Genomic DNA, 22,228 nt, shown 5'->3' with positions numbered 1-22,228 from the left:
GCGGAACGGAGAGGATCTGTAGCGCGGATCTGGGCTCAGTCTTCCCCGCCAACCTTCTGCTGTCCCAGCTGACCGACCTCGTCTTCTGAGCTGCTGAAAAAGAGCGGGAAAGCTCTCTCTCTCTCTCTCTCTCTCTCTCTCTCTCTCTCTCTCTCTCTCTCTCTCTCTCTCTCTCTCTCTTTCTCTCTCTCTCTCTCTCTTTCTGAGCGGCAGCAGTCGATTCTTAAACACGGGCGCGGAATTAAGGGCTCCGTGGTCTGCTGAGATTACAGCGCTTTATTAGCTCTGCCATTGATTTTGCTTCCTTTCGCCTTCATGAGAAGTTCTCTCCGCTCTCTGCCCGACTCTCTGCGCTCTCCCCAGCTCTCTCCCAGAGACCCAGAGATCTATAGACCCAGAGATCCAGAGGTCCAGAGATCCAGAGATCTATAGACCCAGAGACCCAGAGGTCCAGAGATCCAGAGATCCAGGCTTCCTCACTGCCCTCTCGCGCACGCTGCCCGTTTTTGTAACTTGGCGTGCGCGGAGCGTGAGGGAGCCTGCGCTTCCATGGCAGCAGAAGCCCCGCCCACTCGCTTGCTCTCTTCCTGCCGCAGAAGCGGCGGGTTTTAAATCCTGTGTGAGCGCCAAGCTGGCGCACGTGTGTCTCCCTGGCCCGGGGTGACCCACAGGTGTGCTGAAGAGCCCGTGTGTGTGAGGCTGCTCAACCCGAAATAAGCAGCTGAGTGATTACACCCCTGCCCCCCCCCCCCCCCCCCCGCTCTGCCCCCGCTTCACCTCCTCTCTCACAGAGGTGTGTACATGTGCTAATGTGAGAAACACAGCGCTAGCAGTTCTGTGGGTGAGACCCCTGTGCCCCCCCCCCCTCATTAACACCCAGGAGTCAGAGGGAGAGAGAGGGAGGGGGGAGAGAGAGAGAGGGGGGGTGGAGATAGAGAGAGAGGGACACAGAGAGAGGGGGGTGAGAGAGAGAGGGGGGAGAGGAAGGTAGTGAGAGATGCAGAGGGGGGTGGAGGGAGAGGAGGGGGATGAAGGTGGTGAGAGAGAGAGGGGTATATACTGTATATATAGAGAGAGAGAGGGGGAGAGGAAGGTAGAGAGAGAGAGGTATGGGGGGTGGAGGTAGAAATAGAGAGAGAGAGGATATGAGAGGAGAGAATGAGAAAGAACAGACAGGGTTAGTCTCCTTGCTGTGGTGTGGAGGATTATTCTTATATTAAATCTCTGGAGGTCCGGGGCTGTGTGTGTGTGTGTCTGTGTGTGTGTACACTGAGGCACGTACAGTATGCATGTGAATGGAGTGACTCACATTTCACTGCACTGACTTCATACTTCTGAGGTCTGAGCACTGGGAATTCTGCAATGGCATCCTGCATTGTGTTTCACAATTATATGTCTACCTATAATGCATTTACTTTACAGAGCACTCATATGAATGATATTTAGACAATATACTCATCAAGCACTGAGAAACCTTTATGCAGTTGGTACTGTGTAGCGAGTACTGATTGGTCACAATGAAACTAAAACCTCCATCCTCCGTTCTGGCTGCGTTGGGTCTCTATGGTATTGACAGTGTGCTCAGAATCGCTCTGACTGTATTGAGTCTCTATGGTATTGACTATTTGTTGACCACCGCTCTGTCTGTGATGAGTCTCTATGGTATTGGCAGTGTGCGTGACTGTGCTGGGTCTCTCTCTCTCTCTCTCTCTCTCTCTCTCTCTGTCTCTGGGCAGGGCTGGTGGTGCGGGAGGCCAGCATCGAGATCTCGCGGCAGCAGGTGGAGGAGCTGTTCGGGCTGGAGGACTTCTGGTGCCAGTGCGTGGCCTGGAGCTCCGCGGGCACCACCAAGAGCCGCCGGGCGCACGTCCGCATCGCCTGTGAGTCACCGCCGCGTCGTCACGGCAACCCCTGTCTTCGTGGCTATGAGCATCCTACGGCATACACATTCACAAAGAGGCTCCTTCACACACATTTACAATGCAGCAGTGTAGTTCGATTCCCAGGTGGGACACGGCCATTGTACCCTTGAGTAAGGTACTTAACCTGCAGTGCTCCAGTATATATCCTGCTTTATAAATGGATGCAGTGTAAATGCTGTGTAAAATTTGTGTGAGTCGCTCTGGATAAGAGCGTCTGCTAAATGCCTGTAATGTGATGTAATGTAATGCCGCAGCTAAGGAATCCCTTTTAAAATAACAAGGAAAATATTATTAGTAATTTCAATACAAATTTCAAAGTATGTGCAAGGATAGATATTTCCAAATATGCATTTGGAAAATGTAAATGAATAAATTGGCTCAGAGGTCACGTGATTTGGCTGAAGAATCAGCCAATTTAGACATGTTTGAAAAATGTTCAGTAAACCAGGAGGCACTGAGGCATGAACGTTTGTGCTGCTCCCAGCACTTTCTCAGTTACATTAGCTGGTTCTGCCATATTGGTTCCATATATTACACTTAAAAATAAAAAAGCGTATTTCACAGAATATCATATGAACTACTGATCCAGATCACCAAAGCATTACCTACTGACTGTCCCATCAAACTTCAGCTTGCATGTAGCATGTAAATAAGTTTGCCATTAATTACTGGGTTAATTAAAGTCGAGTGTGGTGCATGGTGAGTGGACACTATGGGGGATACCCTAGAAACCCATCTGTTCATTTGAAGTGATTTCTTTTAAATCTATAACTAAGATTCATCGTTTATTGTCTATGCCTTGATGGCCTAGGAACTGTTAGCCTGATGAGTGTCTGTGCAGTTGCGGAGATACTGTAGTCCTTTTGTCAGGAGGTTGCTGGTTTAAGTCCACGATGTGATAAACCTATCGCTGTTAACATAGTTATTTTTCCAATGCCCTTCCTCGAGTCGGTATGCCGTAGTCTCCTGGTAAAACGGTGTTTTCTCAATTCTGTGCCACTCTTCTGAGGGATGAGGTGGTACAGGACGGATACGGGGCTGTGGGGTGGCAGGGGAGTACCTTTGAGAGAGAGAGACAACGAGGGCGGACTAAAGATAAGAGTTTACATTTGCTGTGTATCCTCATCAGTCACTGGTTCTGACCTCATGGGACTCTGTACACCTCAGTATTTTATCCTCCTACATAAGAATACGAAATGAGAACTGGCCGTTCAGCCCAGCTAGGCTCATCATCTACCTGCAGACCAGAGAGCATCCAGTGCTGTGTCCTGCCTGGATTTCAGCACCCCAAGCTTTCTACCTCTGCAGCGTTACCTGGCAAGCTGTGCATCTCTGTGCTGGATGCAGTGCTGGATGCTGTCTTGTTTCCATAAGCAGGTGTGTGACAGTTTCCTACACATATATCATTCCAGTTAGCTGCTCCATAATACAGTACAGTATTTGGTGTCATAAACGCAACTGTACGATGTAGAATTAGCTCTATGATTTTCAGGGGTTCCCTAATGGCATTAAAGAGGAGATTCAAATAGTTTCCATTAAATAATCCCACATCTTGTCAAAAGGTTTACACCAAAAAGTGGATGACAAATTGTGGCTATTAAAATTCATGAGGACCATATCACAGTCTTTTAACTACTTAAAATATTGTGCTCAGCCAATATTACCAGCTCTCCCTAAACCAGGAGCCTTTGTGTCTGTTTTTGCTGTGATATTTAATATTTAATACGTACACGAATTATCACAACCTCAAGGCACGTTCCCCTGATTTTTTCATGAAATATTTAATTCAGATAACAGTTTTATTTATTTTGTAGTTATGGTCCTATTTTGTTTCCATTAACATACTGGTGTGCAATTAGCCTAGTTTTCTTTCCAATAACATGGGGTGCATTTGCGTCGTGTCCGGTTCAATTAGAACTTTTTGATCTAAGACTGATCCATAAATTATCGGGCGTATCTCTCGCCCTCTCTGTTAATTAGCAGCTGTGAGAGGGAGAAAGGACTTCTCTCTGAATACAGAGCTGTGAAATCACAGCCCAGGCATGGCAGGAAAAAAACAGCACAGCTACTGTTCAGGCATACTGTACCACAAACCACTGCTTTCACTGTGCGCCTCCCACATGAGGAGCTTCACTGTGTGACACGCTGATGTGTAGTCTTAAAATACTGTGGCCCTGACATGGAGCCCAAGGGGAGCCCTGGGGGACACCCTTAAACACAGCCCATGAAGGCCTGCGGGACATGTAGGGGGCGGTAATTAAGGTGCTGTCCCCTTAATGACTCCCAGGGGACTACTGTCTAAGGACAGGGGACCTGTTGACAGGGGCAGAGCTGAGAATTCGGAGCCCCCTGAAAGAATATTGCTCTGGACCCCCCCCCATTTTTATTAAAACAAATAGAATTTTCTGTGGGCTGGGAAGCAAATTATGCGCCCCCTATGGGCTGTCGGCCACAGTCGGCTCTGGCAGGTCACAGGTCAGATTCGATCCGAGACTGCGGTGTTCAGTCGTCACCGAGTGAGCTACCCAGCAGCCTTGGTTAGAATGTTCTTAACTGAGCATTCTAATGCTGATGTAACAATCACTACCGGTAACTGAAAGCACTGGGGTTCTAGAATGCTGACTTAGAACTTTGAAAAAACTTTCCAAAAAAACCTACTCTTGAAAAGGATTAATTGTGTGTTTCATATTGTTCATCACGCCATTCATCAATCCCCTGCTCCATAGCTCCACCCCCCCGCCCCCCCCCCCCCCCCCCCAGCCCCCAAACCCCAGCTGTGGTCAGCGCATCTCTGCCCTTAGCTACCACACATAATCGTGTGCGATCAACATCCCTCCGGCAATAACCTTAAAAACCTTCCTATTAAAATCTCCAGGAAAGATGAATCTCTTTCCCGGAGGGGGACCTGGCTGAATGAATTTGATCCCCTGTTACTAATGGAAGAACTTGGAGTTTGTTCCACTCTCTCTCTCTCTTTTTTTGGCCCAAATGGGTGTTTTAATCATTGGCTGAGCAGCAGTCCAGAGCAATAAACAAACAGGAAATTTGTTGCTGAGAAACAGCTGTTCAGTGTTAAAGCTGATGTTAACGGGTGTGTTGTAGAGGCAGCGCACCCAGGACTGAGGGTTTTAAGACTGCGTGTGATTTGTGGGGGCAGCTATACTGGCTCTTAACCAACAGTGATGCTTTGATCTGTGGATGAATTGGGGGACATAGGGGTTTGCTCACACGCAAGTGGGGGACACGCTGACTCTCGCTGGCCGACGTGGTGATATAGCCCCCCTCCCCCAAAACCACCCGCCCCCCTTGTCATTCTCGTCTCACTCACCGAGCTGGCGAACCGGCGGGGCAGGCGAGCAGGGAGGATCTCACTGCCCCTCTATGGCAGTTTTGGAGGGAAAACCATTTGTTCTCTTGCTGCTGTTGTTCTTCCTGGTATACAGCCACCAGGGAGCCAGAACTGCAGTGATTAACCCATGAATCATGTGGAAAGAACCTGTGGGGAGCACTCAGATACAGAGGCTGTGCCAACCCTGGCACCAGTGTTCCAATGAGGAGGAGCGGGCTTGTGTTCAGACATGCTCTGTGTGGCTGCTTGTTCTGTGTGTGTGTGAGTGAGAGAGTGAGAGAGTGAGAGAGTGAGAGAGTGAGTGAGTGAGCAAGCGCGCATTAGTGTGTGTGCATGCGCATTAGTGCGTGCGTGCGTGCGTGCGAGCGAGTGTGTGTGTGTGTGTGTGTGTGTGTATGTGTGCACGTGCATGAGTGTATGTTCATGTGTGTGTGTATGTCAGTCTGGATAATAATCTGCACATCTACAAGAATTTTTCAAGCCCCCAATGGGGAAGAAAAGGTAGAAAAGCTGATGACTTATCTCATTATGTTTTCTCTTGTGTGACATTGAAATTGCCAGCTCAAGTAAAATTAGATTACAAATTAAACTCACTTCCCAAGCCCTCAGGAGGCGTTCGCACGCGATAAAACCAGTGGGGGAAATGTGTGCAGTGCTTCCAGAGTACAGTGGTCTTATAATCACAGAGATGCACATTCTTCAGAGTCTTAGTCCTTCAGAGTTTTAATCATTCAGATTTTTAGTCCTTCAGTCATTCAGTCTTAGTCCTTCAGAGTATTAGTCCTTCCGAGTTTTAGTCCTTCAGAGTCTCAGTCATTCAGAGTATTAGTCCTTCAGAGTTTAGTCCTTCGGAGTCTTAGTCCTTCAGAGTTTTAGTCCTTCAGAGTCTCTTCTAAGAGATCAGGGACAGTGCCTTCCAAAAGTACAGTACGGTAACGGTAGAGTGGAATCTGTTATTTTTACTGTGTGCTTAAAACATTTGGAATTTTAGATTAAAAGGTGAATGTGGGACGAAAGTACAGACAGTCAGCTTTTATCAGTTTTTAATTTGTGGTATTCTCATGTGTACATCTTTTACCATTTTACATAAACAGCTGTTTTGTGTTGAGTTCCCCCATTTTCAGCTGTGTACATTAACGTTAACGGATGATTGACAGGTGCTGACCATTGCTCAGGTGTTTCCTTTTGAACGTGTGATCCACACTTAAAGGAGCAGTGAGGGTCTGTTCCTTTTGTTTTCTGTATTCCTGTGAGGAAAAATAAACTTCCGTGATGGGAGGTCTGTCAGAATGTCGGCACGTCCGTGGAGAACCACGGCTCTGCCTGTGAGTGCTCGTGATCTGGGAATGTCATGGGAATGTCGTGGGAATGTCATGGGAATGTCGTGGGAATGTCATGGGAATGGCGTGAGGAAGGCCGGAATGTCTTTCACAGCCGCGTGACACAGGAATTCTCAGTTTATCCTTTAAATTCTGAAGAGGCAGCTCAGTGAGAAAAGTATAAGCAGTGGGCTTCTCTCCTGTGGAGCTTCAGACGTCAAACTGCCTCGGCGTCCCCAGCGCACACAGACGCCTGTTCTCTCCTCTCCACTCTTCTAATTTCATTTCTTTCAGAGCAAACATCTCACTCCTCGGCGTTTACACAATGTGACTAAATTCGTTGAGTATATATTTTTTCTGAGTCATGCGCGGATATTGCGCAGGTTCGGTGGAAGCTGAAGTGATATTTGGCGTCTTGCGGGGCTCTTGTCTCCCCTCTGAGGTGAGGTGAGGTGTGCGGCGGGATTTCGAGCGTAAGCCCGCTGATTAACGCTGTAATGAGCGGCTTGTTTGATTGGCTCCTTTCTTCCCGCTGGGGACCTATAATGGCACAGCGAACAATCAAGTGGTGTAATTTCACTCAAACTCATTCCCCTCTTATAGAAACGCACACAGTTCTGGCACCCTGCTCCAGCAGAGTAATGAGCTCGGTGTATACGTACTGAGTGTGTGTGTGTGTGGGTGTGTGTGTGTGCGTAAGTGTGTATGCATGTGTGTGTGTGTGTGTGTGAGCGACCGTGTGTGTGGGCATGTGCGTAAGCGTGTATGCTTGTGCGTGTGTGTGTGTGAGCGACCGTGTGTGTGTGTGTGTGTGTGTGTGTGTGTGGGCATGTGCGTAAGCGTGTATGCTTGTGTGTGTGTGTGTGTGTGTGTGAGCGACCGTGTGTGTGTGTGTGTGTGCATGCATGCGTGTGTGTGTGTGCATGTCTGTACGTGTGTGTGCATGCATGTGTGTGTGTGTGTGTGTGTGCATGTGTGAGAGAGAGAGAGAGCAAGAGATGGTTGTTTCTCATGATAGCATTAGGGAAATCAACAACATCAAGAACAACAACAACTACTACTACTGTTTTTATTATTATCATCATTATTATTATTATTATTTTAGAAATTGCTTAAAATATAATAACAAACACATTGAGTCCTCTTTCTTTTGAGTCTTTCCTCACTGTGTTTGTGTTGGGGATGTGTTGTGTGAGACTGAAGGCTCTGCGTGATTAATCCCCGCCCTAAAGAATAGATCATTGTCTACAGACACGTTTCCAGGGGCTATATTCCGTGTATCACTAATATCAACACTGATAATTTTGGCCTTAGATGTACACTGTAGAATGTTTTATAATGTTTTGCATATTCAGTAATGCGTATGTATTAAATTTGCTTCCGGCGCTCGGACACAGTTCTCAGCAAGCTTTAAATTGGAATTTACGTGTGAATTTGTGAATATGTAATTAACATAATGCCTGTAAGCCATGTATTAACCTTGTGTTTAGTGTCTTTCCATGCATGCTGCATAATTTCAATTGTTTTTTAGTGTCGTACTAAAGCTGGTACATGCCATTTTAGAAGATTTACATGTAAATTGATGAGGAAATTTAATTAGGAAAATAGCTTTTTAAAAATGAATCATTGAAAAAATTCAGTTGTTAGGTGCGAATGTTTTAAAAATCATATATAAGTAGTACACTTCAGGGAATTCATAATATTTGAATATATAAAGAATCTGGATCAAGTACGGCTGATTAAGAAGTTCCCCCCTCCATTGGGGGTTTTGGTCAGTATCAGTCTCTAAGACTAGGGGGTTTTGGTCAGTATCAGTCTCTAAGACTTGGGGGTTTTGGTCAGTATCAGTCTCTAAGACTTGGGGTTTTGGTCAATATCAGTCTCTAAGACTTGGGGGTTTTGGTCAGTATCAGTCTCTAAGACTTGGGGGTTTTAGTCAGTATCAGTCTCTAAGACTTGAGGGTTTTGGTCAGTATCAGTCTCTAAGACAAGGGGGTTTTAGTCCGTATCAGTCTCTAAGACTTTGCGGTTTTGGTCAGTATCAGTCTCTAAGACTTGGGGGCTTTGGTCAATATCAGTCTCTAAGACTTGGGGGTTTTGGTCCGTATCAGTCTCTGAGACTTGGGGGTTTTGGTCAGTATCAGTCTCTAAGACTTGGGGGTTTTGGTCAGTATCAGTCTCTAAGACTTGGGGGTTTTGCTTAAGAGCAGTTATAGATCAGACATGTTTAGTTAATTTCCCTCCTCCTTTGCGTGAGATTTCCTTGTCTAAAATGATTTTCTCTCTCTCACACACACTCCCTGGGGAAGTTTGCAGTCTATGTGAATGAAGGGAAAGGTGCTCAGATCGACACTGATGTCTAACGCTGTGGGGAATCTAAAGGAGAGGAAGGAGGACGGCTTTGGCAAAATGGGCTTTTTCTAAGCAAGTGAAAAAGAAAAGGCGTTCCATTTCTGAGCGTGTTTGTTTCTCACTCCCACTTGTGGGAACAGGACCAATTAATTCCCTCCGCCCGGAGCGGGAAGCAGGGGGAATCTTGGGAGAGCGGTGTGCTGGAGATGGAGGGAAACCTGTGGTAATTGGGCCGAGAGGTTTTAACTGAGAGGTCCCTAGGAAGCCTGGCCTGTGGCTGGCTCATAAAGCAAAGGACTCGCTCAATTAAGAAAAAATATAAAGAGACAGAAAAATGCACATTGGTGAACAAAATGACTAGTAATTACCCACCAGGTTTCTCCTGCCCTAAACAGATTGGCTGCACCTACCACTGCAACAATGCAAGGAGCAGAGAAACAGGAAGTTAGGTACAAAACAGGAAGTGAGGTGTTCTGGCTCCCATGTATGGAGTACAGTAGGAGTTCTCCCGTGACCACAGAAGCTCCTGTGGCCCTGATGATTGGCCACCGGTGTCAGCGAGGCGGCTGATTCCGCTCCGCAGGGCCTCTAAGAAACAGCCCCGTGTTATTAAGACTTAATGTGCTGCCAGGAACGACGGCATCAGCGCCAGAAACGACGGCATCAGCGCCAGAATCGCTGGCGCTAGCTTTCGTCGGACAGATGGACGGCTTCCTTCTCCTCCCTCTCCGCCTTCTCCCTCTCAGCCGACGCGCGCTGCAGTCTGCTCGGGGAAGGAACAGCACGTTTTATTCTCTTCAAGTCTAATTAACCCAGGCCCCTGTGGAACATCGGTTTGGGAACTGGTCTTATAACCAACTGGCTAAATTCACCCTGACAGTGCGGTTGTGCTCCTGGCCAGGGTACTTAACCTGCACTGCTTCAGTGTATATCCCACTGTATGACTGCATACTGTGTAAAAAGCAGAATGTTGTGTAAGTCACTCTGGATAAGAGCATCAGCTAAATGCCTGTAACGCAAAGCTTTTACCATAAGTCTTAAACTCTGACTTGTGAATAAAATTCTCAGGCGTTAATATTTTGTATTTTTATTGTTTTAATTTGCACATTTTGGCGAGGTCTACTGTCACTGTCAGCACTAAACAGAATTAGCACAACAAACTTTGTGTGAAGAAAAAAATAAGTGAAAGTAAAGGACAAACATTGAATTCGCACCCGAGTGTCTGGGTTGCCCCTCTGTACGACGAGCACACTGCTGTTTTGACAGTGCTTTAAATTGGCTGCTGTAGGCGTCTGTTTTTCTGATGATAGCTGGTGAACAGTAACTTTTTTTGACAAGGTCTTTGAAAAGAAACGTTAATATTATTGGCTGTAATTCCCTGCAGCGTGATTCTCCCTGTTTTTTTTATGGAGAATAGATGCAGGATCCGTCTCACTCAGGGCTAAGAGAGAGGGTGATGTGTTCTCTGGCGCCGAATAAAAGTAGGGGAGAGTAAATCCTCATCATGTCCCGCCAGACCTAATCAGCTGCTTGTGACAGACGGGGTAGACGGGGGGTTAGGGCGCCCCCTAAGGGTGGCTGCGTGTCTGCCAGCATCCGCCATCAGACCCCTGCAGCTCATCCAGAATGCTGCAGCGCGTCTGGTCTACAACCTCCCCAGACATTCCCATGTCACCCCCCTGCTCACTGACCTCCACTGGCTGCCTGTTATGGCTCGCATCAAATTTAAGTCCTTGGTGCTTGCATACCAGGCAGCTAAGGGGTCAGCACCAGGGTACATTCAGAGGATCATCAGACCCTACACACCAGCCAGACCTCTCCGTTCTGCCACCTCTGGACGCTTGGCACCTCCCCCTCTTCGCGTCTGCACTTCCCGCTCCCGTCTGCTGTCTGTCCTGGCTCCTCGCTGGTGGAATGACCTCCCCGTGACGGTCAGAACAGCAGAGAATCTCACCACTTTCAAACGCAGACTGAAGACTCATCTCTTCAGGCTGCACCTCTCCCCACCCCTCTCTAGCCTATAGTTCAGCTCACTGTACCTAGCTAGGATAATTTGATTATGTTAGTGTATCTGGCAGGATTGTTTTTGTATGATTAGGTGTGATTCCAGTGCTAGTTTGTACTTGGTAGGATTCTTGCTTGCTGAACAAGCTTACTCTACAGGGTTGGAGTCCTGATCGATGTGGTCACTTCTGGCACTACGATCCTTACTTCACTCTAGTGTTTCTTTTGCACCTCTACATCATGAAACCTATGCACTTGTTGTACGTCGCTCTGGATAAGAGCGTCTGCTAAATGCCTATAATGTAATGTAATGTAATGTGTCTGCGCTTTGTGGCCTATCTGGGGCTTTTCTGGGAGAGACGGGAGGGGCTTGACAGATATTATATTCCATTTATTTTTTTAATTATTTAATTCAGTCAAACTGAATGGGCTATCCAAGTAAGTCATGGATAGGGGATGCACCCGAGCTTCTAGGTCTACTCCGAATCTAGGTTTGCTAACATTAGCAGCCCTGATAGAAGGTTTGAAAAGCCCCTGGCCTTTAGCTGACTGTATTTCCACTGCTTAATTTCAGCATTCAGGTCCTCTTATGCCTGTGTGATGAGCTGGTTTTGGTCGCCGTGAGGAAAGTGGGTTCAGACGGCAGATTAATTTATGTGGTGTGGGTCGTGTTTGAGGTCTGGTGGACTCCTCGTCGCAGTCTCGCATGGAATGATCTGTGCAGAGAGCTGGGTCCACTACCTCACTGCTTTCAACTGACTGCAGATGCAGAGAACTGGGTCCACTGCCTCACTGCTTTCAACTGCACGCAGATGCAGAGAACTGGGTCCACTACCTCACTGCTTTCAACTGCACGCAGATGCAGAGAACTGGGTCCACTACCTCACTGCTTTCAACTGCACGCAGATGCAGAGAACTGGGTCCACTGCCTCACTGCTTTCAACTGACTGCAGATGCAGAGAACTGGGTCCACTGCCTCACTGCTTTCAACTGCACGCAGATGCAGAGAACTGGGTCCACTGCCTCACTGCTTTCAACTGCACGCAGATGCAGAGAACTGGCTCCACTACCTCACTGCTTTCAACTGCACACAGATGCAGAGAGCTGGGTCCACTACCTCACTGCTTTCAACTGCACGCAGATGCAGAGAACTGGGTCCACTACCTCACTGCTTTCAACTGCACGCAGATGCAGAGAACTGGGTCCACTGCCTCACTGCTTTCAACTGCACGCAGATGCAGAGAACTGGGTCCACTGCCTCACTGCTTTCAACTGCACGCAGATGCAGAGAACTGGCTCCACTACCTCACTGCTTTCAACTGCACGCAGATGCAGAGAGCTGGGTCCACTGCCTCACTGCTTTCAACTGCACGCAGATTTGAAATACAAATAAATACAAAAATACAGAAATAAATACAAATTTGAAAATAAATGCCAGAATTACGTGGACTGTTATTGACATCTGCTGATATGTTACCATGGTTTAAAAAAAATCTTGTTGGCTTGTTGCGTTGGCCAAAGCCAAGTGATGCAATTTGTCACTCCAGATTCCGATATGAGTTATGAGTGCCTTCATAAGTTTTGTTTTAGGTTCCTGCCCTAAGCCAGGCGTTATTAGGGCAGAGTAGTTATTGCAGTTGAAAATTCGTGTTTGTTTTCAGCTGTATTACGGCACGCTCCAAAAATAGTTTATGATTTTAAAATTGGCTGATTACAGCCTGAAAGTTAATTTACCTGATGTTCCTTTCTCCTGTTTCTCCTGCTTATGTTCTGAACATCCAGCTTCACGCGCTCCTTATTAAAATGATCCCAGGGGAATTTCTTCTCAATGATCACAAGCAGTTCACCTCACAATTATCATCCGGCATGCATGTCTAATTGGAGCTTGACATTAATTATAAGTTTCTGGGGAAAAAAGCTTCAAGTTCTGAGGATGAATTTACTTGGTTGTTGTCAAGCCAGGTACCTGTGAGCGGTATAATGCAAACACTTATCATTTGTCTATATTTTATTAGTTTTATTATGTTCTTTTTTCAAATTGAAGCACTTGTTCACTCAGAATGGAGGAAACAGGTTCATCCAGGAACGCTAAATTGATGGTGTGAAATTCAGGAATATTAAGGATTTTGGTTAGCTGGGGACAAATTTTAGATTAGCGAGTTTTGTCTGCAATTTTCTACTGATAGAGTTCACACATTTATCTATTAAATTAGTGTTCTTGTGTACTAGACAGTCGATTCAAATCAATTAAACTTTTTTGTCCTCTTAAATAAAAAAATGTATCATTTGTTTTTGGGTCATAGAAACAATACACATTTTACAATACACATTTGAAATACAAGGACAAACAACACCTTAAATAAATGACAATGAATAGCACACTTTTCCTGTCATGCATTAACATAGCGGAACAGAATTGTGCTTTATGTCGCTGTTATTTTACCTGTATTGGTGCGTGTCAAGATAACAACCATATGTTCGGCCATATTGTGCTTCAACTGGATTTAGTCAAAACGTTTAAACACGTCAGCCGACGTTGACTCATGCAAATTGGCCAACATCTGATTTTTAAAAAATGTTTGAATAGTTTAGCAAATAGCCTAATCAAAGTTGGAAATCTGATTATTTTTACTGGCTCTACATGTCAGTCTAATGTAGGCTGGATAGAAGAATCCCAGCTCTGATAATGAATGTTATTTGTGCTGTTATGGTCTCAGAGTGACGACCAACATGTGTTTCAGTTAAAAAAAAATTTGCCTCAAAGTCACTAATGGCCTCCATAAATAACTAGCCTGCGAAGCTAATGATCCTCGTCAGTCTCAGATTACAGGATGCTCTTGGACGTCCCTGCGCGACTGTGATGGTTTTTTCGTCTATTCCGTCGCTGCAGCTGCGGTTTGCGCCGCAATAAATCTTGTGAGGACCGAGAAAAATATACACGCACACACACACACGCGCACACACACACACACACACACACACACACACAGAGTGAGCTACTGTTAGGGAGTAATATACAGCTTAATAAAGACAGCAGTGAGGACGGACTTCCCCGGGGTTATCCGGTCATCAGGATTGCGGGGGCGGAGCCATCAGGACTGTGGGGGCGGAGCCATGAGGACTGCGGGGGCGGAGCCATGAGGACTGCGGGGGCGGAGCTATCCCAGCGGCTTTTTCCCAGCGGGCTGTAAAACGCGGCCGGGGCGTTTACCTCTCCCCTCTTTTTCGCGGGTGTGTGGAGCCAGCCAGCGCTGTGCTGCGCAGGTGTGCTGCCCCCCAATCCCGTGTGATTTGAGTTCCCCTTCCCTTTCGTCCGGCCCCGCTTCCTGCCCCGCTCTTTGGGTTTGTGGACTGCAGAGGTGCTGACAGGGGGCCGGATTCTCAGCCGTCCCGTCCCACAGGTCAGCCGGAGCGAGCGCTCAGCACGTCCCCTACAGGGGACGATAATTAATTGCCACGTCTTAGGAGGATAAATGTGACTTCCAAACAAACACAAAAATTTTTTTTTTTTTTGAGGAAAGCCGAACTGCGGGCCCCTCTCCACTTGCTTGCTCGGGGATGCTGCGGTTACCGCCATCTCCGCACACTCCCCTCTCCCGCGAACTCCCCTCTCCCGCGCACTCCCCTCTCCCGCGAACTCTCTCAGAGAAGGAGCCTAATGCGTTTCTAATGAACTCGGCGGCTAGTGTAGCGTGACTCCCAACCTAATCTCCGCTGGCTCCCTGCTCCCCCGGCTCTTCCCATTCCTCACCACGCGCCTCTTTCATCACGCTAAAGAAGGGAAGGGGAGGATTGGCTTTTTATTAGAAGAGGAGGAGGAATCCCTCAATCTGCGCGCACAGCTGAGCCGCCCACCCCTCCAACCGCCACCCTGCCCCCCTTCCCCACGCGGGCCCCCCGTGGCGAATAGACATCCCGCTGAGAGGGCCCAAACGCCAAATCCATCCCCCCCCCCCTGAGAGCTGCAATGATACACGTCCACATGGCACACTGAGGCTCACCCAGAGACGATCCCCCCCCCCCCCACCCTGGGATTCCTGCCCCCTGCCCCCCTCCCCCCATACCCCTGCCCCCTCAGGCCTGCATGGAGCGAGCTCTGCCTCCTTCTGATATTCTCTTATTAGAGTGACGCGGTTGGCTCCTGCTCCTCCTACCCTTCCCCCCCCTCCCCCCACCCAGCCCCACCCAATCACCACCACCTTTTCACCTGTTTGTGTGGGAAATAAAGAGCAGGCATTTAGCTTAGCACCCCAGCAGAGAACATAATCTCACAGAGTCATTTAGTGTAACCCCCCCCCCCCACCCATTTAGCCCCCCCCCCCCCCCCCCCTCCTCGGCATTCAGATGCTGGAACAGCAGTTTGCTGCATGCTCTAAAACATTAACAAAACCACTGGGTGGGCCTGCTCTGACCCTGCTGCCCTCCTCCTCTCCTGAATATTTTGGGTTCAGGGATTGAGGTCGCGAAAATGGGGCAAATTGTTTTCTCCGCTTCGCAGAACTTTGCCGGCAACGAGGCCCTTGGGAGAGCGAGAGCGAGAGCGAGAGCGAGAGCGAGAGCGCGGGCGTGTATCCGCGGAGCGAAGCCGCTCACCGAAATCCGCTCCTTGTTATTTCCACTGTGGGGGAAGTTTAAAGTTTTTGACGCGGAGCAATTTTGAAAGTCGGGAGGAAAAAGAAAGAGAGGCATTCACAAGACTGAAATAACGGGGCCAGCTTGGAACAGTGTTGTGTTCCTCTGGACTATAAAGGACAAAAACTTTTCCAGCACTCAAATTGCAGATGTTTTCCTAGTGCTGTAGAAGTCATATTTGAACTTTACTGCACAGAATAAGGCTGCAATAGGAGGCCTGACTACTGCTTAGGAGAACGAGATCTAATGTCCTTGTAATTAATTTAAAATTTATTTTTTGTTCATGTTTTTGCAGATCTCAGGAAAACCTTTGACCAGGAACCATTAGGGAAGGAAGTTTCTCTGGAACAGGAAGTTCTTCTGCAGTGCCGGCCTCCCGAGGGTATACCTGCTGCTGAGGTAAGGGGTCAAGGGTCAAGGGTCGGGGGTGAGGTGCCGAAGGCCCATCGCTCGCTGCTTCTAGCGGTTCGGTCGATGGTAACCCAGTTCAGGGGAAGAACAAAAAACAAGCACTGTGCTGGAGTTTGATGGATGGTGGGATGGTGAAGCACAAATCAACTTTTGGGAAGGAGGAGGAGGGGGCCTAGATCAAATTGGCGCAGATGACTAAATATCAGAGGTCATCCAGATTCGATCGGTGGCAAGCTGTCACGCGGCGTTTATTTGAAAAATGGAAGAGCGGCGGGTTGGGGGGTGTGGGCGATGGCGGTGGAGGAGCCCGATTTAAAGGGATTCGCAGGGAGAGGCTGCGGGAGGCAGAGGCATCCGGAGCGCAGCGGCAGATTAGGTTAGGCTCAGTAATGGATGGACTCCGCCGTGCCGCGTAAAAACCCGGCAGTCCTCCTGGAAACGGAGCCGGGTCCAAACCCCAAGCCCTCCCGGTTTCCCCGGCTCAGGCAGGGGGGCGAGAGCAGAGCAGAGCGCTTTCTGGAACAATCTCAACCACCGAAAACAGGAAATCCGTAACGGCATCCAGCCTGAACGAATTCCTGCAGCGGAGTTCAACACAACGCTCGGTTTGAGGCTTTTTGTTTTTGTGATTCTCAGCAAGTAAAATGGTCCACAAGATGTCTTGTGACTGATTGATGTTATTTTGGCAGTGATTCAATTTAAGGCTTTCTGTTTTTGTGATTCTCAGCAAATAAGCTGGTCCACATGATATTTTGTGACTGATTGATTGGGGTTATTTAGTCAGAGATGCTCATAGTTCAGTACACTCTGTTTTTCATTGTTTCTTTTGACTGGTGCCAGATTAGAGCACGCCATCCGTGCGCAGGGACGGATCAGAACACTTTCGAATGTTTTGATGTGGAAAAAGTTTGCCTTTGTTACCCTGTGTATTAGACTTTCAGGCCCAGTGGAGTTGAATCCTGTTGCTTCTGTAAATGTATATATTTTTATGGTACATTTTTATACCTGGTAAATTTACACTTTCTGCAGGTGAGTAACAGACAACGAGGATGTTCATATTCGCTGGCAGTGATGTGTCGGTGACTTCCAAGCGTCCGCAGCCTCCTGGGACGTAAACAGCTCGGACTCGAAATTGGCCACGCGTATTTTCCACCGAGCTCTCCTTCTGAAACTGTGAATGAATGCTTAGGCCCCGTTTAATTTCATGAATCGGTCAGCCACCCTGTCTCTCCTGTATTTAATTCTGCGTGCAATCTGCCGCGTGTTTATTTATAGGAATCCTCGGCTAAAATAATGACAGGGGCCTGACATTTGGTGTTCATGCTCTGCTTATGATCAGTTTCTTACAAAGTGTGGCCATGTTTTTTGCTTTTGTGACCATTGGACAATTCTAACATGTTGTGTGTCCAGAACTCTTGAAATACACGTGCATCAGGAGTGGTTCAGAACTCTGGGGAAAAAAAAAAAAAAAAAAAAAAAAAAAAATCTTAATTGGTGATCAGTGTCATCGGTTCCTTCCTTTGTCATATTTCTGAATGTTCCGTCCCCGTCTCAGTGACCTATCTTTGGACTTCTCCGCAAACTGCTTGTTCGCAAGTCGGTCCACCTATGGGGGTCTCGGATGTGTACAGAAGTATCTTTGCTACTCAAGTCCAAGCAACTACCACCAAACTCATCATCCTACAGCAAGACGATGATACCAGACATTCTGCTAAAGCACCAAGTCATTCACCCTGTCTGAATCCAATTGAACATGTGTTTCGTGTGCTGAAGGAAAAACTTAAAGGCAACTAGCTACCAAGACAAGCACGAGCTGATGATGGATGTGGCACAGACCTGACAGGCCTGTACCCTGATGTCTGTGGGAAACAGTCTTCAAGCAGTCATTACATGCAAAGGATATGAAATAAAGCACTAAACATGACTACCAGTCAGATTGCAAGATTTGCCCTGCCTGTTTTATAAATATATATATATATATATATATATATATATATATATACCGCATATGTATGTGACATATATATCATATCATATGATGTATGGTTACTAAATGCACGCATGTGATTATGGCAATGTGTGTGTTGCTTGTGTAACCTTCAGAAGCTGGAAGAAGTCTCTGATAAAAGTCTCTGCTGTTGCGATTTGCTCTTGGCTGGTTTCTCTGCTTTTCTGGGCACGCTGAGCTCGGAGAATAAACATTAAAGCCGCAGAAAAATGTTTTTCCTCACCGCGTCGGTCGCCGAGCCTTTTAATCTAACGTGCAGATTCGCGTTTCGGCGTTCCTTTCATCCGTCCGCTGGAGCGGGCTCGCCCCTGCAGCCCGGTGGTCACCGTGCGCTCGAGGAATGCGCACTGATTAGAAGCTGCCTAACCCCGACATTATTTATTTATTTATTACTTATTTTTAAGTTGGTGATGCAGTGGAACTCCGCAGAGGAAACGCTTTACCATGTACTGTTACATGAGCGATTTGCTGGAATGTGGTTGGTTTGTTGGCAGTGCTGGGGTTATGACGTTCATCTGGGTTTATGGGGGGGGAGCGGTGTCATAAACTCTTAAGATGGGCAAATGGTCACAATTCACCTCCGTAGGTTAGGGCAAGAAGCTTGGCTGCTTGGTCCAGTGTTTAATACCAACAGTTATTCAACTAGGGTAATTATTTACATTTATCTTTTTATGCTCAAATGCTACTCAAAGCACGCTTTGCTTGCCTCACTACCAGAATTTAAAGTGTGCATCTCCGTCTTTCACTGTATACTGTCTGTATAAAGGGATTATGAAGGGACTGGATTCATGCAGTGGGGTAAAAGTAGAGCTAATAAATGGTATCACTGAAAAGCTTTAAGCTCAAGGTTTTACCTCAAACCTCAGAACCTACAGCTTAGCCAGAATCATGAATTCTGTTACCTGTAGAGCGGGGGTTGGCCATTCTGATCCTGGAGGGCTGGTGTGTATGAGCAGGTTTCTGTTTGCACCAATGACCTTGGCTAAATGAGCTAATTGGCTGTATACACCAACAGTGATTCACTGATAGATTAGAACACAGTATAATGTTTCACATAGTTACACAAGAACAGCTGTCATTCATGCACTTATCAAGAAATCTAACTACAGTGTCAGATGGCGTAAATGTTGGGGCTAATTAAGTAAATAAGGCCAGAAGTTGGCATAAAAACCTGGTAAATGGTAAATGGACTGCATTTATATAGCGCTTTTATCCAAAGCGCTTTACAATTGATGCCTCTCATTCGCCAGAGCAGTTAGGGGTTAGGGGTTAGGTGTCTTGCTCAAGGACACTTCGACACGCCCAGGGCGGGGTTTGAACCGGCAACCCTCCGACTGCCAGACAATCGGTCTTACCTCCTGAGCTATGTCGCCCCTATATACTATAGAGAGACGCCTACACAGAACTGAAAAAAAAACCTATGCATTGTGCATGCACACAGTTGATGTAGCACACCAGCAAACTGCATCTGTTGCGTCACCAGCTAAATTAATTCCACCTCCCGCAGAGATGGATCAATCAATCCCAATACTAATACACTGACTCGTATAAATAGGTCGATCAATATTACATTAAAACCGAGCGCGAGCATTAATCGCGGTTTAAGTGGCGTGGCCGCGGCGCGCGGGCTTAGCGTTCTCTGTGCGCACTGACGTCCCGGCTTCACAAACCCCTCAATCTTTTTAACGGCCAGTTCCTCCCGCCGCTGACCTCTTTACGGCCTCGCGGAGCGCTGTCGGTCCGAGCGGCTGCCTGCTTCGGGACGAGTAACGGCCCGCTAAAGATGTCGCGGTAGCCCGTAGCCGAACGACGCCGGGCCTCTCTGCCGTCAGCTGTCAGCGCCGGATTTGCGCCGGCGGACGAATGTTTCCGGGTTTCTCCCGCACGCCGTTTGAGATGTTTGAGTACAGGTCAGCGGGTGCGTCAGAACGTCATGTGATCGAGCGCCACGCGTGTCACCTGCAGAGAACAGGGCTAAGGACGCATCACAGCGGCTAAGGACGCATCGCAGCGGCTAAGGACGCATCGCAGCGGCTAAGAACGCATCACAGCGGCTAAGGACGCATCACAGCGGCTAAGGACGCATCGCAGCGGCTAAGGACGCATCACAGCGGCTAAGGACGCATCACAGCGGCTAAGAGCGCATCGCAGCGGCTAAGAACGCATCACAGCGGCTAAGAGCGCATCACAGCGGCTAAGAGCGCATCACATCGGCTAAGAACGCATCACAGCGGCTAAGAGCGCATCGCAGCGGCTCTTTAAGGGGTCTGTGGCAGGCTTTCTAAATTTCTCAGCTCATAATCACGGCTTCAGCTCGTTAACTCGCCCCTGCAATCCACTTAGACCAAAACTGATACAAGGGACCCCGTTGTGATCCAGGCAGGTCTACTCCGGGTTCATTCCGGGTGTTACACGGGACCCCGTTGTGATCCAGGCAGGTCTACTCCGGGTTCATTCCGGGTGTTACACGGGACCCCGCTGTGATCCGGACGGGTCTACTCCAGGTTCATTCCGGGTGTTACACGGGACCCCGCTGTGATCCGGACGGGTCTACTCCGGGTTCATTCCGGGTGCTAGGTTTGCATGGCCAGAGCAGAGCTCGGTTTCTTTGTGAAGGCATTTTATTCGGTATAGCGTCGGAACATCGACTTGCGTGACCTGGCCGCGCGTCCTCGTCCGGGCTGAAGACTGTGCTGTAAACAGATGGGCTGTGAGGGTAATTACGCTGTAAAAGCCTGCTTCAGGCTAACGGGGTCCTTTTAGCCGCGGCGAAAAGACCGAGCCGTTCGCCGTTCGCCGTTTTTGGGCCTGGTGCTGTGCCGTGACTCAGATTTTCCCCAGATGGCGGGTTTTTGTTACCTCGGCGATGCTGGCTGCGGACGTCTCGCTGGGTCGGAGACCGCTGGCTACAGGCACCCCAGATGGTGGCAGCCCAAGCTCCTGCATTCAGTGTTAGCCTGGCGCAGAACGACGTTCTTTTCATTAGAGCTAATTCATTTCGTGCTAATTCCTTCCTGAATACCTTTGTCTGGAATTACTGAGATTTTCACCAGGCGTAATACTGAACAGCCTGAAGTGAATCATCACCGGATATTTTTAGCTAAATGACTTAAGTGGTTCAGGAAAGCTAGCACAGTGAAACAGCAGTGTTCAGCTGGGCTGTGTGCTGATTGCTCTTGTGGCAAATGTTGTTAATGTGAGAGTGTTAGAGTGTAACGATGTGAGAGTGTTAGAGTATAACAATGTGGGAGTTTTAGAGTGTAACAATGTGGGAGTGTTAGAGTGTAACAATGTGGGAGTGTTAGAGTGTAGCAATGTGGGAGTGTTAGAGTGTGACAATGTGAGTGTGGGAGTGTAACAATGTGAGAGTTTCAGAGTGTAACAATGTGAGAGAGTTAGAGTGTAACAACGTGAGAGTGTTGGAGTGTAACAATGTGAGAGTATTCGAGTGTAACAGTGGGAGAGTTTCAGAGTGTAACAATGTGAGAGTTTCAGAGTGTAACAATGTGAGAGAGTTAGAGTGTAACAACGTGAGAGTGTTGGAGTGTAACAATGTGAGAGTGTTCGAGTGTAACAGTGGGAGAGTTTCAGAGTGTAACAATGTGAGAGTTTCAGAGTGTAACAATGTGAGAGAGTTAGAGTGTAACAACGTGAGAGTGTTGGAGTGTAACAATGTGAGAGTGTTCGAGTGTAACAGTGGGAGAGTTTCAGAGTGTAACAATGTGAGAGTTTCAGAGTGTAACAATGTGAGAGAGTTAGAGTGTAACAACGTGAGAGTGTTGGAGTGTAACAACGTGAGAGTGTTTGAGTGTAACAGTGGGAGAGAGAGTTCGGAGCTAACAAATGGAAATGTCTTCATTACTCTATTTTTCATTCTGCCTCTTCCTTCCTGCATTAACAAGAATTTAATTAGTGCAAATTGGGGATTAATTCTGATGGAGCTCCTGGAATCTCACAGAAGTGAGGGGTCAGCAGGGACCAGGGGACTCTGTAAATATAGAGATGGATTAAGTAGAGCTTTCTGTAATTATTTCTGTGAACTTCAGTGAAAGGAGCTCAGCTGACCTGGAGAGATCAAGCCAGGTGACTGGCCGCTGACTGCTGCTGAGCTGGGTGCAGGTGAAAGGGCTGATGGGATAGTGGGGGAGAGCCGGCGGGGTTTTAGCCCAGGTCCTCCAGAGCTTCACAGAGACATTTTGGGCTGAATGACTCTGTCACTGAATGAGTCTGT

At 47.7% G+C, this 22,228-nt stretch overlaps 1 protein-coding gene across 2 annotated transcripts in view; it reads left to right on the top strand.

Moving 5' to 3' along the window:
- Window positions 1-22,228, top strand: part of LOC118213224 (netrin receptor UNC5C-like) — a 185,226-nt gene that overhangs the window by 88,270 nt on the left and 74,728 nt on the right. For both annotated transcript variants that reach the window (XM_035392020.1, XM_035392019.1), the window contains exons 3-4: window positions 1,737-1,880; window positions 15,874-15,977. In XM_035392020.1, coding sequence (XP_035247911.1) covers window positions 1,737-1,880; window positions 15,874-15,977 — 248 coding nt within the window. The remainder of the gene's footprint in view (window positions 1-1,736; window positions 1,881-15,873; window positions 15,978-22,228) is intronic.

Source organism: Anguilla anguilla, chromosome 14 (assembly GCF_013347855.1).
Source record: "Anguilla anguilla isolate fAngAng1 chromosome 14, fAngAng1.pri, whole genome shotgun sequence".
NCBI lineage: Eukaryota > Metazoa > Chordata > Actinopteri > Anguilliformes > Anguillidae > Anguilla > Anguilla anguilla.
Note: the sequence above shows the minus strand (reverse complement) of the source record. Positions and strands in the feature narration are given on the sequence as shown.